This window comes from Crocodylus porosus, unplaced genomic scaffold, assembly GCF_001723895.1.
Source record: "Crocodylus porosus isolate Cpor-Errol unplaced genomic scaffold, CroPor_comp1, whole genome shotgun sequence".
Lineage (NCBI taxonomy): Eukaryota > Metazoa > Chordata > Crocodylia > Crocodylidae > Crocodylus > Crocodylus porosus.
This window is the reverse complement of record NW_017728931.1, coordinates 71,822,664-71,841,183: the sequence shown is the minus strand read 5'-3', so window position 1 is coordinate 71,841,183 and position 18,520 is coordinate 71,822,664. Positions and strand designations below refer to the sequence as shown.

Here is an 18,520-nt window from a genome sequence, read left to right as displayed (position 1 = left end):
AGGCAGACAGGCAAAGGAGCTGGTCAGGAATTCTAACACCATACATTTTAGCAGAAAATGCTAATGTATTAATATCAGAACTGTTTGCAAGAAAAAGTCAGTCTTTTTGAATGGGGAAATGAAGATAGCTGGGGACTGTGGCAAATGAAAAGGTTCTGTTTCTAGTTGCAGAGCAGGGAGAAGGAGGAGGGAAAGGAAAGAGGGAGCAATATGAGTTAGGTAAGATGGCAAGAGACAAGTGGAGGCAGATAGAGGACTAGACTGGAGAGACATGGGTGTTAGAAGGTGGAAATAAAAGGGACAGCAGAAAGTCAAGAGGGAGTAGTGGGAATAGGGGGAGCAGAACAGCTAGTATGCAAGGAACATGAAAGGTATTTGGGCAGTACAATATAGTGTCTCTAGAGCTTATATGCACCCTTAGGTGACAGAAAAGGAATAAAAGGTTATTGGGCCCAGGGAGGTATTTAAGGTAATATATGTGAACTGCAAGATGATAGGCAGGTAGTCAAAATCTTCAAGAGGCATGCAGGTCAAGTTAATGAACCAGGAGGATGGGAGAGCACTAGTTGATATGGAAAGTAAAGGTTGTTGGGCAAACTGAAATGGGAGAGGCAGACAGGCAAAGGAGCTGGTCAGGAATTCTAACACCATACATTTTAGCAGAAAATGCTAATGTATTAATATCAGAACTGTTTGCAAGAAAATATTGGGAAAGAAGTTTTGAAATTATCAAAATGTTCTATTTCTGTATATTTTAAAACAAAACTCTTCATTTTATGATCTGAAGTATCATTTTGTGGCATAATTAAAGCTAATTGCAGCTAAGTTAGCTATAGAAAAAGGCTGAACTCGAAATGTTCTGATTGACCCAGACAAAATTTTTTTCGGATTGCTGGCTTATGTAAATTTTTGAGATTTCAACTTTTTGTCCTGACTTGGCACAGAAAATGTTTTCAAAATCACAGCATCTTCCCAGGGTGCAAAGAGCAATATAAGAATAGTAGGATGGTACTACTGGCACTGAGTGGGAAATCTGAGATTTCTGCAGTGGGGCACAGGAGGTATTGGACTGCATATTTCTGCATGCCATAAACTTGGATGGTTGATGGAAAGGGTCTGATGGATCGGGATGACAATAGTAAATGGCTAGGTTTGAGAAATCTTGTCCCACAGTCAACAGCACATCCCTGTGATGGAAAAACCCTTGCTTATGTTCAGTGGCAGAAGGGTAGCAATCATCATTCACTCCTTTCAATATTTTGAGGATTATCCATTGGTTTGTGGAAGGTGGAAGTCCCTTTTCACGTCCTTCAAACAAAGAAGATGTGGGCTATCCACCTTTCAGACCCAGTAGATAACCAGAGGAAAGAGGATGATGACCTGAAGTTTCTACATCTATGAGGAGTATTATTGAGGGTATTATTTGGAGGAATAACTTGCCACAGGGAGCCAAGTAAGAGAAGTTACAAATTGCACAGGTGTTGGGGACAAGTCACAAGGGTCTCTTGTAACAGCTAACAGAAGGAGGGTTTTTCTGGTAGAGGGGGATTCTAGCAGCATAAGGGGCTGTGGGTAAAGCTGACCTAGATGGGATAGCTGGCAGTGGAGGAAAAGGAATGTGGGGAACTAGATCTCTGGTGGGATCCTGATTCCTGGACCCAGAAGCCCTGGGCTTGATTATGACAGGGAAGGGTGTTATGTAAAGGTTGGGGTGTTGTTAGGGCAAAGTACCAGGTCAAATGATAGTAGGATATCAGGGAGTAAGATTACAGTTCAGTTCCAGCTCTCAGAAGCATATTCCAATACAAAAGCCTTAAAGGGTTAATTTAAAAAAAAATCTCTTTCATCATGGCTGTCGTCAAACCTTGGTGCTCCCACGTTCTCAGTGTTTCTCAGCTTCCAGCATTATCTTTGCCTAAATTCACGTCACCTCCCAGATCTCTTAAAACAACAGGACCACCCAACTCAACCTCTCCTATCAGTAATTCTACTGCTAGACCTTTCCCAGAAGCTGTGTGGGAATTACTAGCCCAGGGTACTTGCTGCCTAACTCTTCTCAGCAGCACAGCCATATGCAGAGCTCAAGCTAAAGCTCAAGGCTGTGAGAGATTAAAGTGTAGCAATTAAAATTTCCATTATTTTGGAAATTCATTCTACATATGAAAGAGTCCTACAGAACATATACAATCTAGCAGGTAGAGAAATGCATGCTGACAAGAATTATGGAAATTAATGCCTGTACTTTGGACTAAAGACATTTTCCAGAATTTAGCTGGCTTCCAATCAATCACACACAAAATGCCCATCATTTTTAAATGCCAATTTATTTTAACTTGTGTAGTCCAAATTCCATTGATGTGGGTTTATATAAAACCATTCTTAAATAAATGACTGTGTATACACTGTACTATATTTTTACAGCATGTATTATGCTGGTATGGGCAGCTTTGTAGGACTCTAATTGGGTTTTTACCCTGTGTATCAATACAGGGCTATTTCATCATTCAGGTCTGGTCCAAAGTAAGCAGAAGGCAGAAGAATTTCCTCACCATTGGCATATATCTCTCATGGAATTCACTTTACTTTTCTTGGTGCACTGGTCTCTCTGTGGGACAATGCAGAATAAACATGGTACTGGGCACAGCGGACTACAGCTGCATCTGGACCATATCAGGTTTCTACAAGATACAGCAAAGGGGAAACCAGCTCCTTCTGTCTTAATAAAAGCATAGGAGAAGCCTCTCTCTTCTGGTTTTACAAATTATGCTGCCCCAAAGCTTCCGTTCCATGGCCAGTGAGGAAAGCACTGAAGTGAAAGCATCTGGAAGCAGCTGGCATAGCCCAGGGATCCATTAGCCTTCTTGCCAACAAGAGTAGCAGCCAGAAGCGTAACTATGGTGTGGAAACCAGGACAGCTGCCCTGGGCACCAACTTGATGCACATGGTGGAGGGCAGGAAAAAAAAAAAACAGGCTGCAGCTGCATAATCGTATTGGTGGTATGGTGGCAAGCAGGAGTCGCCCCTGTGTGTGGCAGCTGGCCCAGGCACCCAGCTGCATTATTATGCCTCTGGCAGTAGCTGCCTCTGACAGAGGGCTAAAATGTGTCTCATTGTAGAAGGGCCTTCTTTGGGGTACATGCTTTCTTTAGACAGATGTGTTCTCCATATCTGCATTTTCTTCTCCTTCCTGAATTCTAGCACTAGGTGATGATGCAGTTCTCTACCACATTAACACCCAGTCCTGTTACAAGTCATTCACATTTGCAATTTGCTTCTTCTATTCCAATCCATGTCACAGAGGGACCTTTTGGCCTCACCTTGCACCTCCACAAAGAGACTGGGCCCATCTCATCTAAATTATTATTAATTTGCATTTTGTGCATCAGGGATTGTTTCAAAAATAGTTTTAATAATGAAAAGTAACGGGTCATAATACTGAAATACTAATACCTTTCTTTGAAAAGCCATGTTTTCTAATGGATTGCCATCTGTTCAGCTCTTTGCCAGAAAATAGATTTCTCCTGCTTACTGTATTGGGGTGAAAGTGCAGATTATGCAGAGGATTTCTGAGCGCTTTAGAAAAACTGAGTATTCCTAACTTCCTGCATGCCAGTATTTTATTGCAGTCATACTAACTTTCTTCCCCCCTTTTTGCCTCAGTATTTTATTAAAATCTCGCCTCATCCCATCACGGGCACAACAGAGTCGTTCTGGCACCATCCTGGCTGCTCTGGTCTCAAGCAGGTTGCAGTCAAGTTAGCAGCATCCTCTACTTCCAGATCTCCACCCAACTTGACCAGGAGCTGTTTTTCCCCGTTGAGACCAAAGGCAGGGAGCTCTCCGCCCGGTGTCTACAATCCATCTTTATCCTCTAGAAAGAGTGTTTCCAAGACCCTAGCGCTGACCTAAATCAGTCTGGCGGGAGGCTCCAGCACCCAGGCTTGGAAGAGGGAGATTTGGGAGGAAAAATGCCCCCAGGCTTCAAAACCCCCAGACTCCTCGGGCTCCTCCAGCCCCTTGAATTCCAGTCTCATCATCAGGCAGAAAAAAAAGCCAAGGCAACACGACAGCAAGTTCCCCCCCTGCCTCCTCCGGTAACCCACAGTAACCAAGCGATATCCTGGGGGTGCCGCAGCCGGGCTCAGCTCCTCGGAGCCCCGCGCAGGGGGAGGACGAGCTGCTGCTGTGCCCGTGGCAGGAGCCATCCCCGCCGTCCGCAGCTCCGGCTCCACTTGCCCTCGCAGCATCCCCGGCGCCTCTCCCGAGGCAGCGCCGGGCGTCTCTGCCGCTGTCGGGCAAAGTTTCCCCCCTCCCCTCCATCCCCGCCACAGGCAGCTCGGGCAGGTGCGCGCTGCCCCCGGCGGCGGCGGGATGCGCCCCGGGGGTCGCAGGCGCTTACCTCGGTCCAGGCTGAGCGGCTGGACCGCTGTCAGTGTCGCCATGTCTGCCGGCGCCGAGTGACGCTCCGCTCCGCTCGGCTCAGCGGCAGCCCCGGCGCGCGGCGAGCCGCGGGGGAGGAGCCCGGGCGCGGGGCGGTGCAGGGGGCGGGGGCGGTGCACGGGTGGGGCCGCGCCGGGGTCGCCGCCTCCCGCCCCGGACCTGCCGGGCCCGCCAGGGAGCCGGCTCTCCCGCTCCTGCCGGAGCTACGGCAATGGCGGGTGCGGGGCCGGGCGAGGAGAGGAGGCGCCTGAGGGGGCGCGGAGCCGCAGCTCAAAGGGTCCCTGCGGCCCCCTCCCTCCCCCGCCGGGCTACAAGCTGTGGGGGGAGGCCGTGAAACTTCCCAGCTGCTTCATGGCTCAGGGGAGGGGCCGAAGCACGGAGAGACTCGGCAGCAAACCCCCCTCCCCCCCAACCCCACCCGGGCCCTGCATCACCTCAGCCGCCGAGTCCCGCCCAGTGCCTGGAGCAGAGGGGCAGGGTTGGGCTGCGAGGCGGGAGCAAAGCACCACAGGAGGCAGGGAGCAGAAAGCAGAGCAGCAGATCGGAGAGCACTGGCACTTGGGGGGCTCGTTTGTAGCTCACCTGTCCCAAAAGGCCGGCCCCCCTGCCCTTCAAATTGCCCTGGCTTTAGGCTGCACGAGGGTTTCCATTCCACCCAGGGTTTTTTTTCAGCAGGTATCTTTGTTTTTAAGTTTTTACCTTCTGGATTGACATTTGCCTAGGACACGGGGACCCACGGTGCTCTCGGGTGCCCTGAGGCTGTAGGGGCAAACACCCGCACGCTACTGAAAACCCAAGGATTTCAAACAGGAATCCATAGTGTCAAAAAACTTTCTGACCCACTGTGGGCTTTCTGGTCACATCCACGCAGGCAGGCCTGCGCTCTTGCAGCCACATACATTTATGCTGGAGATCCGTGCGTCAGCGCACGTGCCTGAACATGCACTTGGGCGTGGGGCAAATTGTGCCACTTGATGCAAACTGACCCTGCACAGCTCCTCTCAGATCTGCAGCCAGGAGGAGATCCCAGCAATATAAAAAAGCATTTCAAAAAGCTGCCTGGCGAGCAGCTCAGGCAGCATGCTGGAGGGGCACGCAGCAGCATAGAGACACTCTGGCTGGGTGCTAGAGCATCTCCTTGGAGGATCCAGCCCCTACTTGGCTCTGGGCATGCTCCAGGAGCGTGCCCTGTGCTGCTTTTTTCCAGGGTGTTTTCTTTTGATATCGGGATTAAAGTCCACGCTGCACATTTTCATTCATGGCATGCCTCCTGCAGTGTCTCAAGCTGCTTTGAGACACTGCAACAATCACGTATTTGCTTGTCTGGATGTGGCCTCTTGAGTTCTTTGCAACAGAAGAATCACCCTTATTTTTCCATTAGTCAAAAAATGAGTGAAAGCTAAGAGCTGGCATTTTCTGACAGTTGCCTTGAGTCTAATGAAGCCTCACTTGTGCCTAAAGAAGGATCATAGAAAATTAGGATGAAAGGGACCTCAAGAGGTCATCTAGTTCAGTGGTTCTCAACCTTTTTTATACCAGGACCCATTTGAAACCTTAATGACCAGTCTCGACCCAGTGCCCCTCACTCCTGACCCACTGCCCCCAGGCCCCAGCCCCCCAGTGTGTGGGGCAGAGGGTGGGTGTGTGGGGTAGGAGGTGTATGGGGGGTCCCAAGCTGGAACTGTGCCAGCCTGCAAGGGAGAAGCCACGTTTTTTCATGTTTTTCTCCTGAAAGGAGAATCCATTTTTAAAGTTTGTTTACCACTGTTTCATATATTCTTGCAACTCATTTTTGGGTCACAACCCATGGGTTGAGAAACACTGATCTAGTTCAACCCCTTGCCCAAAGCAGGACCATTCCCAACTATATTACCCTACCTAAGTCTTTTTCTACCTCGGTCTTAAAAACTTCTAAGGATGAAGATTTCACAGCCTCTCTGAGTAGCCCATTCTAGTGCTTTAAATAAAAAAAAAAGAACTCAGGGTTTTAACAAAAGTTCTGAAACTTGTTTTTGAACCATCTGTTATGTTTTGGAGGCTTAAGGTAGACACTTGACATTTAACAGAAAGAGATTCCCTAGGTTACACACGTATCTTTGGGTGATCTGGTGCACCTTGTTTGGAATTTGTGAAAATTGGGGGGGAATTATAGAGGGTGTATCTATGTAGTATTTTGTATATAGATCTCTTAATGGTTTACTAACCGTTTATTGAGTCTCTACATATGTAATTTAAGTACGCTGAAGAGAGTCCAGCCCCCTTTTATTTGAGGAATGAAAGTGCTTCTTCTTCCCATACGATAGATAACATGGTAGGGAAGGTCTGCAGAGAATGAGGTAAGGATTACTTTCTCATTGATTGCTTGCCTATGTAACAATATTTTGCTGTTCTTCGGCTCATACTCAAGCTTAATGGAATTTCTTTTCCTATATTTTTTCATTCTCAAGTGCCCAGGAAATGAGGTGCAATTGAAACTGCATTATGGGAATGCTAAGGTGGCAAAATGAAGTTTTGTGAGCACGAGAACAAAGAATCTAGCCCATGACAGAAGAAATTAATTGTTCCTGAAGCATTATGACATTTTTCCATTTCTTATACTAGTTTTAAAGTTATATGTATATAAATAATATATTATATTCCCTTCCCCTCAGAAAATGAGTTTAAGACTAGAACTGGTCTTGTGATTACTAAACAATATCTAGTGGTCAAATCAAGTCTTGACAAGGAAATGTTTAAATTGGCTCAAATACTGAAGTTTGAAAATCAGTTACTGGCAAGCAGTCAAATTTTAACCTAAATTAACATACGGAATTTTATTATGTAGATTTTATGTACTAGCATAGCAGCTGGATTGACATAAAGTGTAACAGCTCCTTTTAAGCAGTGACATACTATATATGGATTTCATAGTCCTGAACTGAGAAGAATGTACACATTTGGAGCTATAACAGCCTTATGTGACAACTCTCAAACTATTATGAGACATTAAAAAATCTATTACCATTATGAAAGTATGTTTAGGTAATATTAGAACCACATAACTGTTAATTCAGCAATCAAATTGTATTTTTTGTAAATCATAAATGTTCAGATTTCTTTTCTCAAACTTTCCTTTCTTCAGCTTACAGAAAGACATTTTAAAACGAAGTACAATAGTACTAAGTGGCCTATTAATAAATATGTAATAGAAATGCCATACAGATAGATTGAGAACATCTCCACCTTTAAAAAAATCATTATGGTTCTGATGGCTGGTGTAGAACAATCTTAGGAGAGATGTGCTTTGGAAAAACTCAGCAGGCTTATTCTGAGTGCTTTTTTACAACTGTTGCTGTATGAACTGGTCAGCTGTCCCACGCCACTCAGATTCAAGCTTGACCAATTTTTGGAATAGGAAACTATAGTAGGGATATCCTCTCTAACAATGTAGTATTTGAGGCAGCAGTTGAAATTAAACATCTTCAAATCAACAAGCCTGGATAATCAACACTCAAGGAACTAATTGAAGAGCTCTGTGAATCATCAACATTCATTTTTATCAAAATTTGAAAAATGGGGGAAATTCCAAAGGTTAGAAGGACTGCCATTGTGATCCCAATATTTAAAAGGGGTAAACAATCCAGGGAACTATCAGCTGATTATCCTCATATATTGATCCCAGGTAAAGTAATGGAACAGATCAGTTAGTGCTGTAACAACAAAGAATTAGTGGTTAAAATATAATTTATACCCATAAGCATGGTTTCATGGAAGTAGGTCTTTTTGAAGAAATCTGTTCTCTTTTTTCACAAATCTGTTTGATAAGTGTCACTTAGCCTCTTGATTAAGAAAACTGAATGATATGGAATTAACAAGGTGCACACTGGTATTAGATAGCTTAAAAATGTGATGAGGAGAGGCCAGTGATGATGAGACCATTATTAGTGGAATCCCATAGGGATCAGTTCCTGGTCCAGTGACATTCAAGATTTTGAGTATAAAAGTCTTTGCTAATTGAGTTTTCAAATGATGTAACCATTAGTGGGGTTGTAACTAATGTCAAGGGTGCATTTCTACTTCAGAATGGTTGGAATTGCCTGATTATGAGTAATCACAATAAATATGTTTTAATACAGCCAGGTGCAAATAATACACCTGGGAACAAAAAAATTGTGATGGAAAACTACCTTGCAAAGCAGAGACTCAGAATATAACAGCCAGAGTGTTTGTGGACAACCATCTCACCATGAGTCTTAGCATAACGCTGTGTTTAAAAAGGCTAATCTAATCTGTGGATATATAAATACGGGGCTATCAAGTAGAAGTATGGCAGTGATCTTGTTTCTGCTTACAGCACTGATAAAACCACTGTTTAGGAATAACATGCCAAATTCTGGTGTCCACTTTCCAAGCAGAAAAATAAGCCTTGACATGAGGTCAAAGAAGCTCAATCAAGTCGTATCAAAGAAAAGGAGGATAGGAGACTAGATCAGTGTGTAAGGGTCATAAATATGAAAAAGATATGGTAGCATGGGGTTTTTCAATCTGGCAGATAAAGGAATAACAAGATCCGATGGCTGTGTAAAAATCAACCTTGATATATGACGCAGCTTCCTAGTAGTAAAGGTAATTACATTCTTAAACAGTTTAACAAAAGAGATGGTAGACTCTCTGACAGGTGCATTCCGTCTGGTATGGCTATAGGTTTGGTATATTTATAAAAACATGCTTTAATCCAGCTTCTAGAAAAATTCTACCAAATCTTTTTATACAGAAGATCAGACTACACCAGTGGTGCCCAACCTTCTGGCCCTGCAGGCCAGATGAGTGGTTCAGGGTTAGTCCACAGACTGGATCCCATGTGGGGTCCATGGTCCCGATCCCACACTGGTCCAATCCAGCCACATGCTGCTCTGATTCCATGCTGGTCCAATCTGTCTGTGTGCCACGCCAATCCCACATGCCTGGATCCAGCCATGCACCAGCCTGATCCCATGCACAGGACCATATTATCCAACCTACAGGGGTCCTCATGACTCCAGAAATTTGACAGCAAGGGAGGAGAAATTAATGCTTCCACTGCTACGCCACCACCAAATTTATGAAACCTTGGGGAGCCTTGCAGGCAGGATGACATGGCTCTGAAAGCCAGATTTGGTCTACAGGCCAGAGGTTGAACACCCCTGAACTAGATGTTCACAGCAGTCTGTATATCTATTGCTTCAGCTGGGTGGAAGTGGAAGGAAGGCAGTGAGACAGGGGGCGCCATGTGCATGTACAGTACATACATGTGGCCCCAAATAGCCTCGAGGGCAGCTCTGGCAGGTAAGTGGGGCAGGAAGAAGGGGATTGAGGCCCATATAGGGAAGGAGCTGGGCAGGGCTGCTGTCCAGCTGAGGGGTGCTTGGGGCCTGGGGCCAAAGTATGCACGTTCTTTGCTCAGAGCTCACAGCCTTTCCACACAGCAGTTATTGTATTGTGTGATTACTGTTTGAATTTGTCATGGTTTGAAGAGGACAGTAGAGTGAGCCTGGTACATAGCCCTATTAATTACATGTAATAATGGATTTGCTTTATGCAAATTTGCTTTATGTGAGGTTTTTTGGACACAACCCTCGCATAAAGAGAGACTCGAGTGTAATCCTATTCAACCCTACTCAAGTCCCTGAAATTCTATTAATGCAACTACTTTTGTAATATATTGTGATCTTAGCATTACAATTGAAAAGAGATCAGAAGGAAATTTTTTATTAGAATTACAGGGACTTGAACACAGTGGAATAGGATCACACTTAAGCATCTAAGGGTAGAAACAGATGTCACTTGATATCGCATTTACACCACCATGAATTTTTTTATGGGAGCACAAATACTAAGCAAATAAATGTCCTTGCCCTTTGTCATGCCATCTCAGGGGCAAATCAGTGATGTGACGAAAGATAGTAATAAGTCGTGCTGCTCTTCTGTGGTTGATGTTTATTAGCTTTGTGGTGGAAGACTGTGGGCAGCCTGAGCTGCCTTCACTTTCCAGGCACCCTGGGCAGGTTCTCTGGGGTCTTGAGTGGCCCGAATCTGCACACCCTGGGAACTCCAATGCAGTATCAGGCCCTCCAGCCCCCAGACCACCTGCCTGGCCTTTTGAGCATACAGAGAGGCACCTTGGGGAATCTCAGGGAACCTTTCTATAAAAGAAGTTGGGGTTCCCCACTTACAGAGACCCACACTGGGATCTCCAGGAGCATGTTTCCATAAGTGGGGAAAGCTCATGAAGATCCTAGCATGAAGGTACAAGACTCAGGAAACCCCTGGCAACCCATGCCTCCACACTAGGATCTGGTACCCAGGCCCACCTCTGAAATCTGGTGACCCTTCTGGGTAAGTATGGAAAGTTGGCAGTTCTCCACTTGTCCAAACACACCCCTGGAGATACAAGGGGCAGATCTGGGTAAGTGGGAAAAGTTGGAGTTTCCCTGCTTACCCAAACAGGTCCTCACAGATCCCAGGACCAGGTCTGAGTAAGTGGGGAAACCCTGACTTTCCTCACTTATTCAGAGGGGTCCCCAGAGATTCAGGGGATGTGCCTTGGTAAGCAAGGAAAGCTGAGCGGGCTCCCTCAGGGCTGGAGGGGGCCTGATCCTTCCTGGGAATTCCTGGGATTTGCAGGACTGGGCCCCTCAAGCCCTGGGAGAACACATCACCCCTTGTCCTGCACCATTAATAGATGAATCAGGAGGTGACTTGTGTTTCACCCAATGAAGCAGATCAGCTGTGTCATGACACATTGCAGCACACTGATCTGCATCATCTGGCAACATCTGTTTCTAGACTTAGGCTGCAAACAGATGTCTCAGTCGTCACAGGATAAACCATTTTATCTAGGGACAAGTGCAATTGTTCAGGTATCGGTGTCACTTGTCTAGGATAAATCCTAACAAAAATCGTGGGATAAGAAGGACTAATAGATTAAAAGGGTGATGTGTATATACGTCAATCCAAGGACATTTCTGTTCTAAGACAAACACAGGAACAACTTCTCCAGGGCCAAATGCAACATCTGTTCCTAGCCTAAGTTCACTTTAGCACTTAGGTATTAATGAAACCAAGGAGGAATTCTATGCCAACCTTGACCAAGTCCTTTCTGACATTTCAGAGGGATGCAGACTTATTCTTCTCAGGTGATTTCAATGCCAGAGTCAAAAGGAACTCAGACCTCTGGAACAGAACCATCAGCAAGGAAGGACTGGGAAAGGTCAGCTCCAATGGCATCCTTCTCTTGACCAAATGAATAAAACATGGGCACACCATCACCAACATTCTGTTCCACCAGAAAAATAGGTGCAAGACATGGCAACACCTGTGATCTAAGCATCGGCACTTGATCTACTGTGTCATCATTTGCAGAAATGTTCACAAAGATGTTTACATCACTTGACCTCCTATGCTAGGAGCTAACAATTGAGGACTGATCAGTAACTCATCCACTCAATTATGTCACTCAAGTTGGTTCCTAAATGACAGGTGCAGCATAAGCAATGCTGATGGAACATCAGTGTTGAAGGATCCAATCAAGTGAGACCTCTTCCACCAGTGCCTCCACTTCTCTGGAGAAGTACTATCGGTGCTGTTTGTGGATCCTTTGAATGCAGCGGGAAGACAGACACACCAACATTAGTGTCCTCTCACCAGCAAACACCACAAGTATCAAGGCAGTGATCACCTGACATCAACTTCACTGGGCTGACCACATCATCTGGATGTCCAACTCCAGACTCCCAAAGCAAGATTTATTCTCCCAGATCAATCAAGATGTATGTTCAAGAAGAAGACAGAGAAAGCACTTTGAGGGTGTCCTCAAGGCCAACTTGAAAAAATGCAGCATCAACATCAAGTAGTGGAAAATTATCGCCCAGTACTGCACTAAATGGAGGAAGAGTCTCCTGCAAGGATCTCAGTATGCTGAAACCTCACAACAACAACAGGAGACAGAAAAGTGGGAGCAGCAACAACTGCAGCACCAACCAAACCAAGAATCCAGAGCCACTTATCCCGCATGGACCTGTTGATCCCAGACTGGTCTTGTCAGCCATCTTCAGACCCACAAATAAGGCAACCATGGAAGACAATCATCCTTGACTGCAAGGGGTTGCTTCTGCTGCTGAAATAGAATCTGGCCTCTAATGTTTTGCCTTGGTTAAACTTCACCTTCTATTGGGTACATTCTGCTTATCTAAAATCCCTTGAAATTCACCTGTAGTGAAATAGTTTTAATTTACTACAGTATTCTTCACTTCCTGATATGTTCTATAGTTTTATTGTTTGCTGTTGGACAGTTGATGTGTGTCATCTCAGGGATTTTAGTATAGTGAATGAATTGATTATTATATAATATAACCAAGGCTTTTTTGTTGTCCATCACTTTTATTTAAAAAAAAAAAAAGCAAATGATGTGTGTGATTCCAGTCCTCAAAGGTGTCAACATGACAGCTCTGGAGACTGAAATCAACTGCTTGTTCTCAGGAAAATTTACAGCATAGCCAGGTGCAGCAGAAGCTTCTCTTCATTGGGGCCCCATCATGTCCGCACTCCACATGGAACTATAACTGATTTCAGGAGATCATGCCCAAAGTTGGTAAAATGCATCCTTTGGGAGTCAAACTGCACTTTACTTTAAATTTTAGATAAGCCATTACTTTAAATTTTCTTTCTGACATTAATTTCAGCCACTACTCTCTTAACTATTTCAATATAAATAAAAGCAGAGATGCTAGTGTAATTACTGTCTATGGTCTGACAATTACTATTTTGGAAAGGTTTACTTGGACAGCAACATTTGCTTTTAAGTGAACCCTGGCATGCGGTGTGATAGGGAGGGGGAGGGGGAGAGAAATGGTATTTTCTCTTTTTAAACCAGTTAAATTGTTCCCAATGGTGTTTCTATGATAGGAGCAGTATTTGGGACATCTAATGGTTTAATGGCAGAGGACAGCATCATTTTTCCATGGGGATTTGTTTCTTTAATCCTAAAATAACAAAAGGAAAGTTGGTGGCTTTTGATGATAATTATACGCATTACCGATGTGTGCAGCATATTCTGCTCCAGAAGAGCCACCCAACTGTGAAGTCATATTTCAGCTGGGTTGGCATCTGGGATAACAGTGATCTGCCATACTTGAATAACCGTTCTTTATAGTTATGTAGTACCCACCTGGGGCCACTTCTAAATTCCGGTATTTTCAAATACATGACTGTTTATGAATTAAAAAGCAGTTGCTCTTTTAAAAACTCTAAGATAGTTTTAAAAAAATTATACTTTGCTTAAGTCAAACTCCCATTGGCTACAGTGCAAAAAAGACTGAACCCTTGGTTAGTATTTTTGATGGTGACTTCAGGTCTGGTACAGGGTCATTCCCTTCATGAATAATGTCTACTGTCAATTTTGGCGTATACAAGCATTTAAATGAACCAGGAGAAGTTGTGGTTTTGTTCTCCTGGTAGAAAAAGGGAGGGTACTATATAAATGTTTGAGGGGCCAGGTGGGAGCAGATAACCTGTGCTGCTGACATCGTGAGGCAAAGGGGCCCCTAAGCAAACATCGTAATGTGAGCACAGGCTCCCCAGCTGTCAGAGTGTTGAGAACAGCTGAGTGCAGATGGCAGTGCTGATCAGCCAATCAGCTGCCCAGGGGACTATGCCCCTCTGGGAAACTCCTGCTCACAGTTCCCACTCCCTCCCTGCTGTGAAGCTTTGAGAGAATAGACCCAGAGCATATTTTCTTTCTTCTCATTTGCCCCTGCTACGCTGTTCCACATAGCAGGTAGTGCTGTGAAGCAGTGGCTTTGGCCACGGGAATGCATGCCAGGCACTGCATGCCCAGCCAAGCAGGGGGAAGCTGCAGCCAGGTGACTCCTGCCCCAGTACATGGGGCTCCGGCTCCCAAACAGCTTCCACGTGATTGGGAGCTGGAGCCACTTGCAGGTGGCTGTTGTAGGCACTTAGCCACTTGCAGGTGGCTGTTCATCGTACCGGGTGGGCAGAGTAGGTGGAAGCTACTGCATGCTGGAGCAGGAACTACCTGGCTGCAATTGTCTGTGTGGGGCAGCACAAGAGGGGTAGGAGCAGGAGGAGGAGTCTCTGGAGATGTGGGGAGCTGAACAGCACCTGGGTGGCTGCAGCTGCACCAGGACCAGCCCCACTGGGAAGCTGTGGGTGTTGGCTGGGGCTGGGGCTGAGGCTGGAACCATCTAGCAGATGTGAGCAGGAGTGCAGCACACATTACTAAAAAAAACATAAATCAGGACAAATATTATTTTGTGGAATAAAATTAAAATATAGTAGATGTTTGATTTTTAGTATATGATGTTTTTATCTATAGTTTGTGAAAAATGTATCTTCTAAAAGATTTTATTTGTGTGGCCCTCAACAGCTCACCAGAACTAGTTAAGTGGCCCTCCAGCTGAAATAACTGCTGACCCCCAGAATAGAAGAAGACACATAAAACCAATACTGTGGAGCAGTAAATTTCCCACCTATTCTTAACTTGGCATAACTTAGATAAGGAACACAAAATGCAGAATATACATCATGTCTTTTAAAATAATCAAACAACTATTAATTAAAGCTATATACTTTTGTCTCCTATACATTAGTGCAATTAACTTTCCACCCAGTTTACTTGACCACTCTGTTAATATCTATTTTGGACAATATTTCTTGGTTCAACACACCTTGCTAATAATGACTACAACACTAAAAGAGGAAAGGATTTCTTTGGATGATATCATTTTTGGATCAACTGCATAGTTTGAATAGAGTTAGATTAGATAAGCTTGTGAATGCATGACATTCTTCAAGTCTGAAAAAATAGAAGCCAGCACAGGCAGAATAGTAAAAAACAGTTGGAAGAGGCAAGAGAGAAATTCCCAGGGGTAGCAGACAAACAATTAGCATAAGAAATGAAGCTGATTACTGGGAGATCAGGTCCTACTAAAGAGGAGAGTTGTTAGTTGTAGCCCTATTGGTCAAAGGACATAGGCAGACAAGGTTTTTTGGGTAAAGGGGTGTTTGTGTCAAAAAGCTTGCAAAGAACAATTTTTCTAACTATTTAGTTGGAATCTAATAAAAGATATCTAATAAAAGATATCACATTTACCCATTAAAGAGGAGGGTCATTTTGACCTTTCATGCATGGAAAGAATTCAAGAATCAGGTAACTTGTAACGTTCCATAAAATCAGTATCAGTGTTAAGTCCTTGGTTCTTAGTGTCCAGCCAACTTATGAATTTTTGTTCCCAAGTTCACTTTTTAAAGGTGTTAGTTATAATTCTTATGAGAACAGTCTGGTTAAAGAGGGAGTGGATGTTCTGTGAGAAATGCATTCCCAATGGTGCATGTCTCTGAACTTTATATTTTTTTCTGTAAGCGTTTATTCGAAGTTGTTCTTTAGTTTAATGTACATAGTTGCCATGAGGGTATCTGGTGAATTGGATCAGTTATATCACATTTTGGGAAAGGCATATGTAGGAACCAAACAACTGTAAAAAATAACCATTTCCTTGATAAAGTGCTTATCTGTTGTTTTTGTTGTTTTCCTTAATATGGATCTAAATAAAGAATTAGTAACAGTGTGACCAGCAAGTCTGAAACCTTTTGTCATTGATAGGTACTGACTGACCTAGCAGACTGTACATTTCATAATTGTTACGTTAATCAGTGCTGAACTAATGAAAGGTCTATAGCCAGGCATATAGATTTAGAGAAGCCAAAGAAGTGGAAGGATGACACCATCATTTCATAAAATTTCCATATCTAATAATCGATTAACTCAAGTCCATAGGAGCTAGCTTGCTTTGGTTTTATATTTATTGCATCTGTAAACAGTGGGTGTCTTTTCATGAAGGGGCTACTAACTTCAGAGCACCTATCATAATGGATAGAAGTCTGATTTCGAGGAATTATTGCAGACTCTGATTGCAGAGTCTAGGAACTCTTTTTGTCTGATTAATAAAAATAAAAATATGATCAAATACTATTCAAATCTTGAGTGCTTTCACAGTTCTTAGTTGTTCTATAAACAAAGGCAAGCTGTTTGTAGTGACTGATTTGACTATAGTCCCTGACATAGAAATTAGGCAGTCAGCATGATCTGAAATCATAAAATCATTGAAGATACATCTGGAAGAGGCCTTGAAACATTATTTGGTCCAACTTGCTGCCCTAAGATGGGGTCAACTATACCTGAACTGTTCCTGACAGAATTTTGTTCTAACGCTAACCTGTTCTTAAAAACCTTTTCTGATAGAGATTCTATGTCCTTCCTAAGTAATCTGTCTTTCCAGTTACCTGATGCCTTACCTATTATCTACCTTAAATCTCCCTTGCTCTAATTTAAGCCTATTGCTTCTTGTCCTGATCACAGAAGACATGAAGAACTGCTTAGTACCATCCCCTTTGCAGGTACACTTTATATATTTGACAACTATTATCATATTTCCTGCTGTTCGCAAGACTAAATAAACCTAGGCTTTTAAATCTTTCCTTACATATCATTTTTGTTTCCCTGTCCCGGACTTTTCTGCTAGCCCATATCTTTCTTCAGGTATAATGCATAAAACTGAACATATTACTTCAGCTAAACCTTTACCAGTGTTGAGTGGAACAGGTTGATTATGTCGCATGTCTTGTATACAACATTCCTGTTTCTACATCTTAACATGGTGCTTGTTTATTCCAGTAATATTAATTGCTGACTCATCTGGCTTGTGATTGGCTATAACCTCCGGATCCTCTGCTGTAGAATTACTGCCTAATCATTTTTCTATTTTGTATTCATACAGTCGATAATTCCTGTGTAAATGTCCTTTGGACTTGTCCTTATTAAATTGTATGCTCTTTATTTTAGACCATTTCCCTAATTTGTCAAAATCATTTTAAATTCTAGTCCTGTCTTCCAAAATGCTTTTTAACTACTTCCAGCTTGGTATTGCTTGCAAATTTAATAAATGTACTCAATATTCTACCACCCAAATCATTAATGCAAATATTTAATTATGCTGAACTGAGGACATATCCCTGTGGAACACTACAGAGTGCTTCTTTCCGGTCTGACAGCAAGTCATTGATTACTACCTTTTGAGTATAGTTTTTTCAATCAGGTTGTACACACACCTTCCAGTAGTTTCTTCCATTGCATATTTTCTGGCTTGCTTATCAGGATGTCATGTGTAAGTCATTCAGTGTTTCTTTCCTATCCACAGAGCCCATAACCAAGAGATAGAAAGGACTGGTCTGATATAACTTGTACTTGAAAAATCTTTGTGAACTGTAATTTCGCATTTTGTACTTCCAGTATTTCTTCAAGTATCTTTCTAGGAATTCAAGTTAGGCTTACTGGTTTGTAATTCCCTGGGTCCTTCTGTCAGAAGACAGGCAGACAAGCCCCCAACTAGCCTTGTGGAACTGGCTGCTGGCTGTCTGAGTGCTTCCAGTGGGCCCCAAGTGCTTGGGTGTGGCTGTTGCTTATAAGCAGCAGCCTTTTCAGTACCCTAGGAGCTTGTGATAGGGAGGGATTTTGTAAATTTTTGGAGGATGTGGAAGAAAGCTACCTCCAGTACACATGAGCCTTTGCTCTTTGCTCCTCTTGTCTGGCTCCTGAGCCACTGCATCCTGCTCCCTATGTTAGAACCCTTTTGTCTCACTCCTGGTGTTTAAACTTGTGGCTGGCAGCTTATAACCCTTTCCCCTGTGGCACCTTCTTTTTAAAGATAGCCGCTTAGAAGAACTATAAGGGAGCTTAAGGAAAAGGCTGGTGCTGGGAAGGGATGAACAGACTGACAGGCTGTAATGGATTGAAACAAGGCACAGGAAGACTAACAGCAAATCTACAGGAAGTTGTAAGGGGCAGGTTGGCTGGTTGTTAAGGAGCCATGGGAGGATACTTGACTATGCCCCTGTGAGCAAGGCTCTCCCTGTCTGTGACCCACTCACTAAATACAAATCAAGGCAGGGCTGGTGAATCAGGTGGACAAGCTGATAGACAGAGACCTGGGCCACTTCACCCAAAAAGGGGCATTAATGTGTGGTTACAGTGACCAAAAATTATTTT

The 18,520-nt window shown here is 43.7% G+C and overlaps 1 protein-coding gene and 1 long non-coding RNA gene across 2 annotated transcripts in view; one reads left to right on the top strand and one right to left on the bottom strand.

Annotated features, from left to right (window-relative positions):
* Nucleotides 1–2,742, top strand: part of LOC109315460 — a 14,235-nt gene extending 11,493 nt beyond the window's left edge. The window contains exon 2 of the long non-coding RNA XR_002102513.1: nucleotides 2,491–2,742. This is a non-coding gene — a long non-coding RNA (uncharacterized LOC109315460). The remainder of the gene's footprint in view (nucleotides 1–2,490) is intronic.
* The window catches only part of LIN7A (lin-7 homolog A, crumbs cell polarity complex component), a 58,954-nt gene extending 54,413 nt beyond the window's left edge, over nucleotides 1–4,541 (bottom strand). Inside the window, exon 1 of the mRNA XM_019543149.1 lies at nucleotides 4,400–4,541. Coding sequence (XP_019398694.1) covers nucleotides 4,400–4,442 — 43 coding nt within the window. The 5' untranslated portion in view covers nucleotides 4,443–4,541. The remainder of the gene's footprint in view (nucleotides 1–4,399) is intronic.
* Between the last annotated feature and the right edge of the window lie 13,979 nt (nucleotides 4,542–18,520).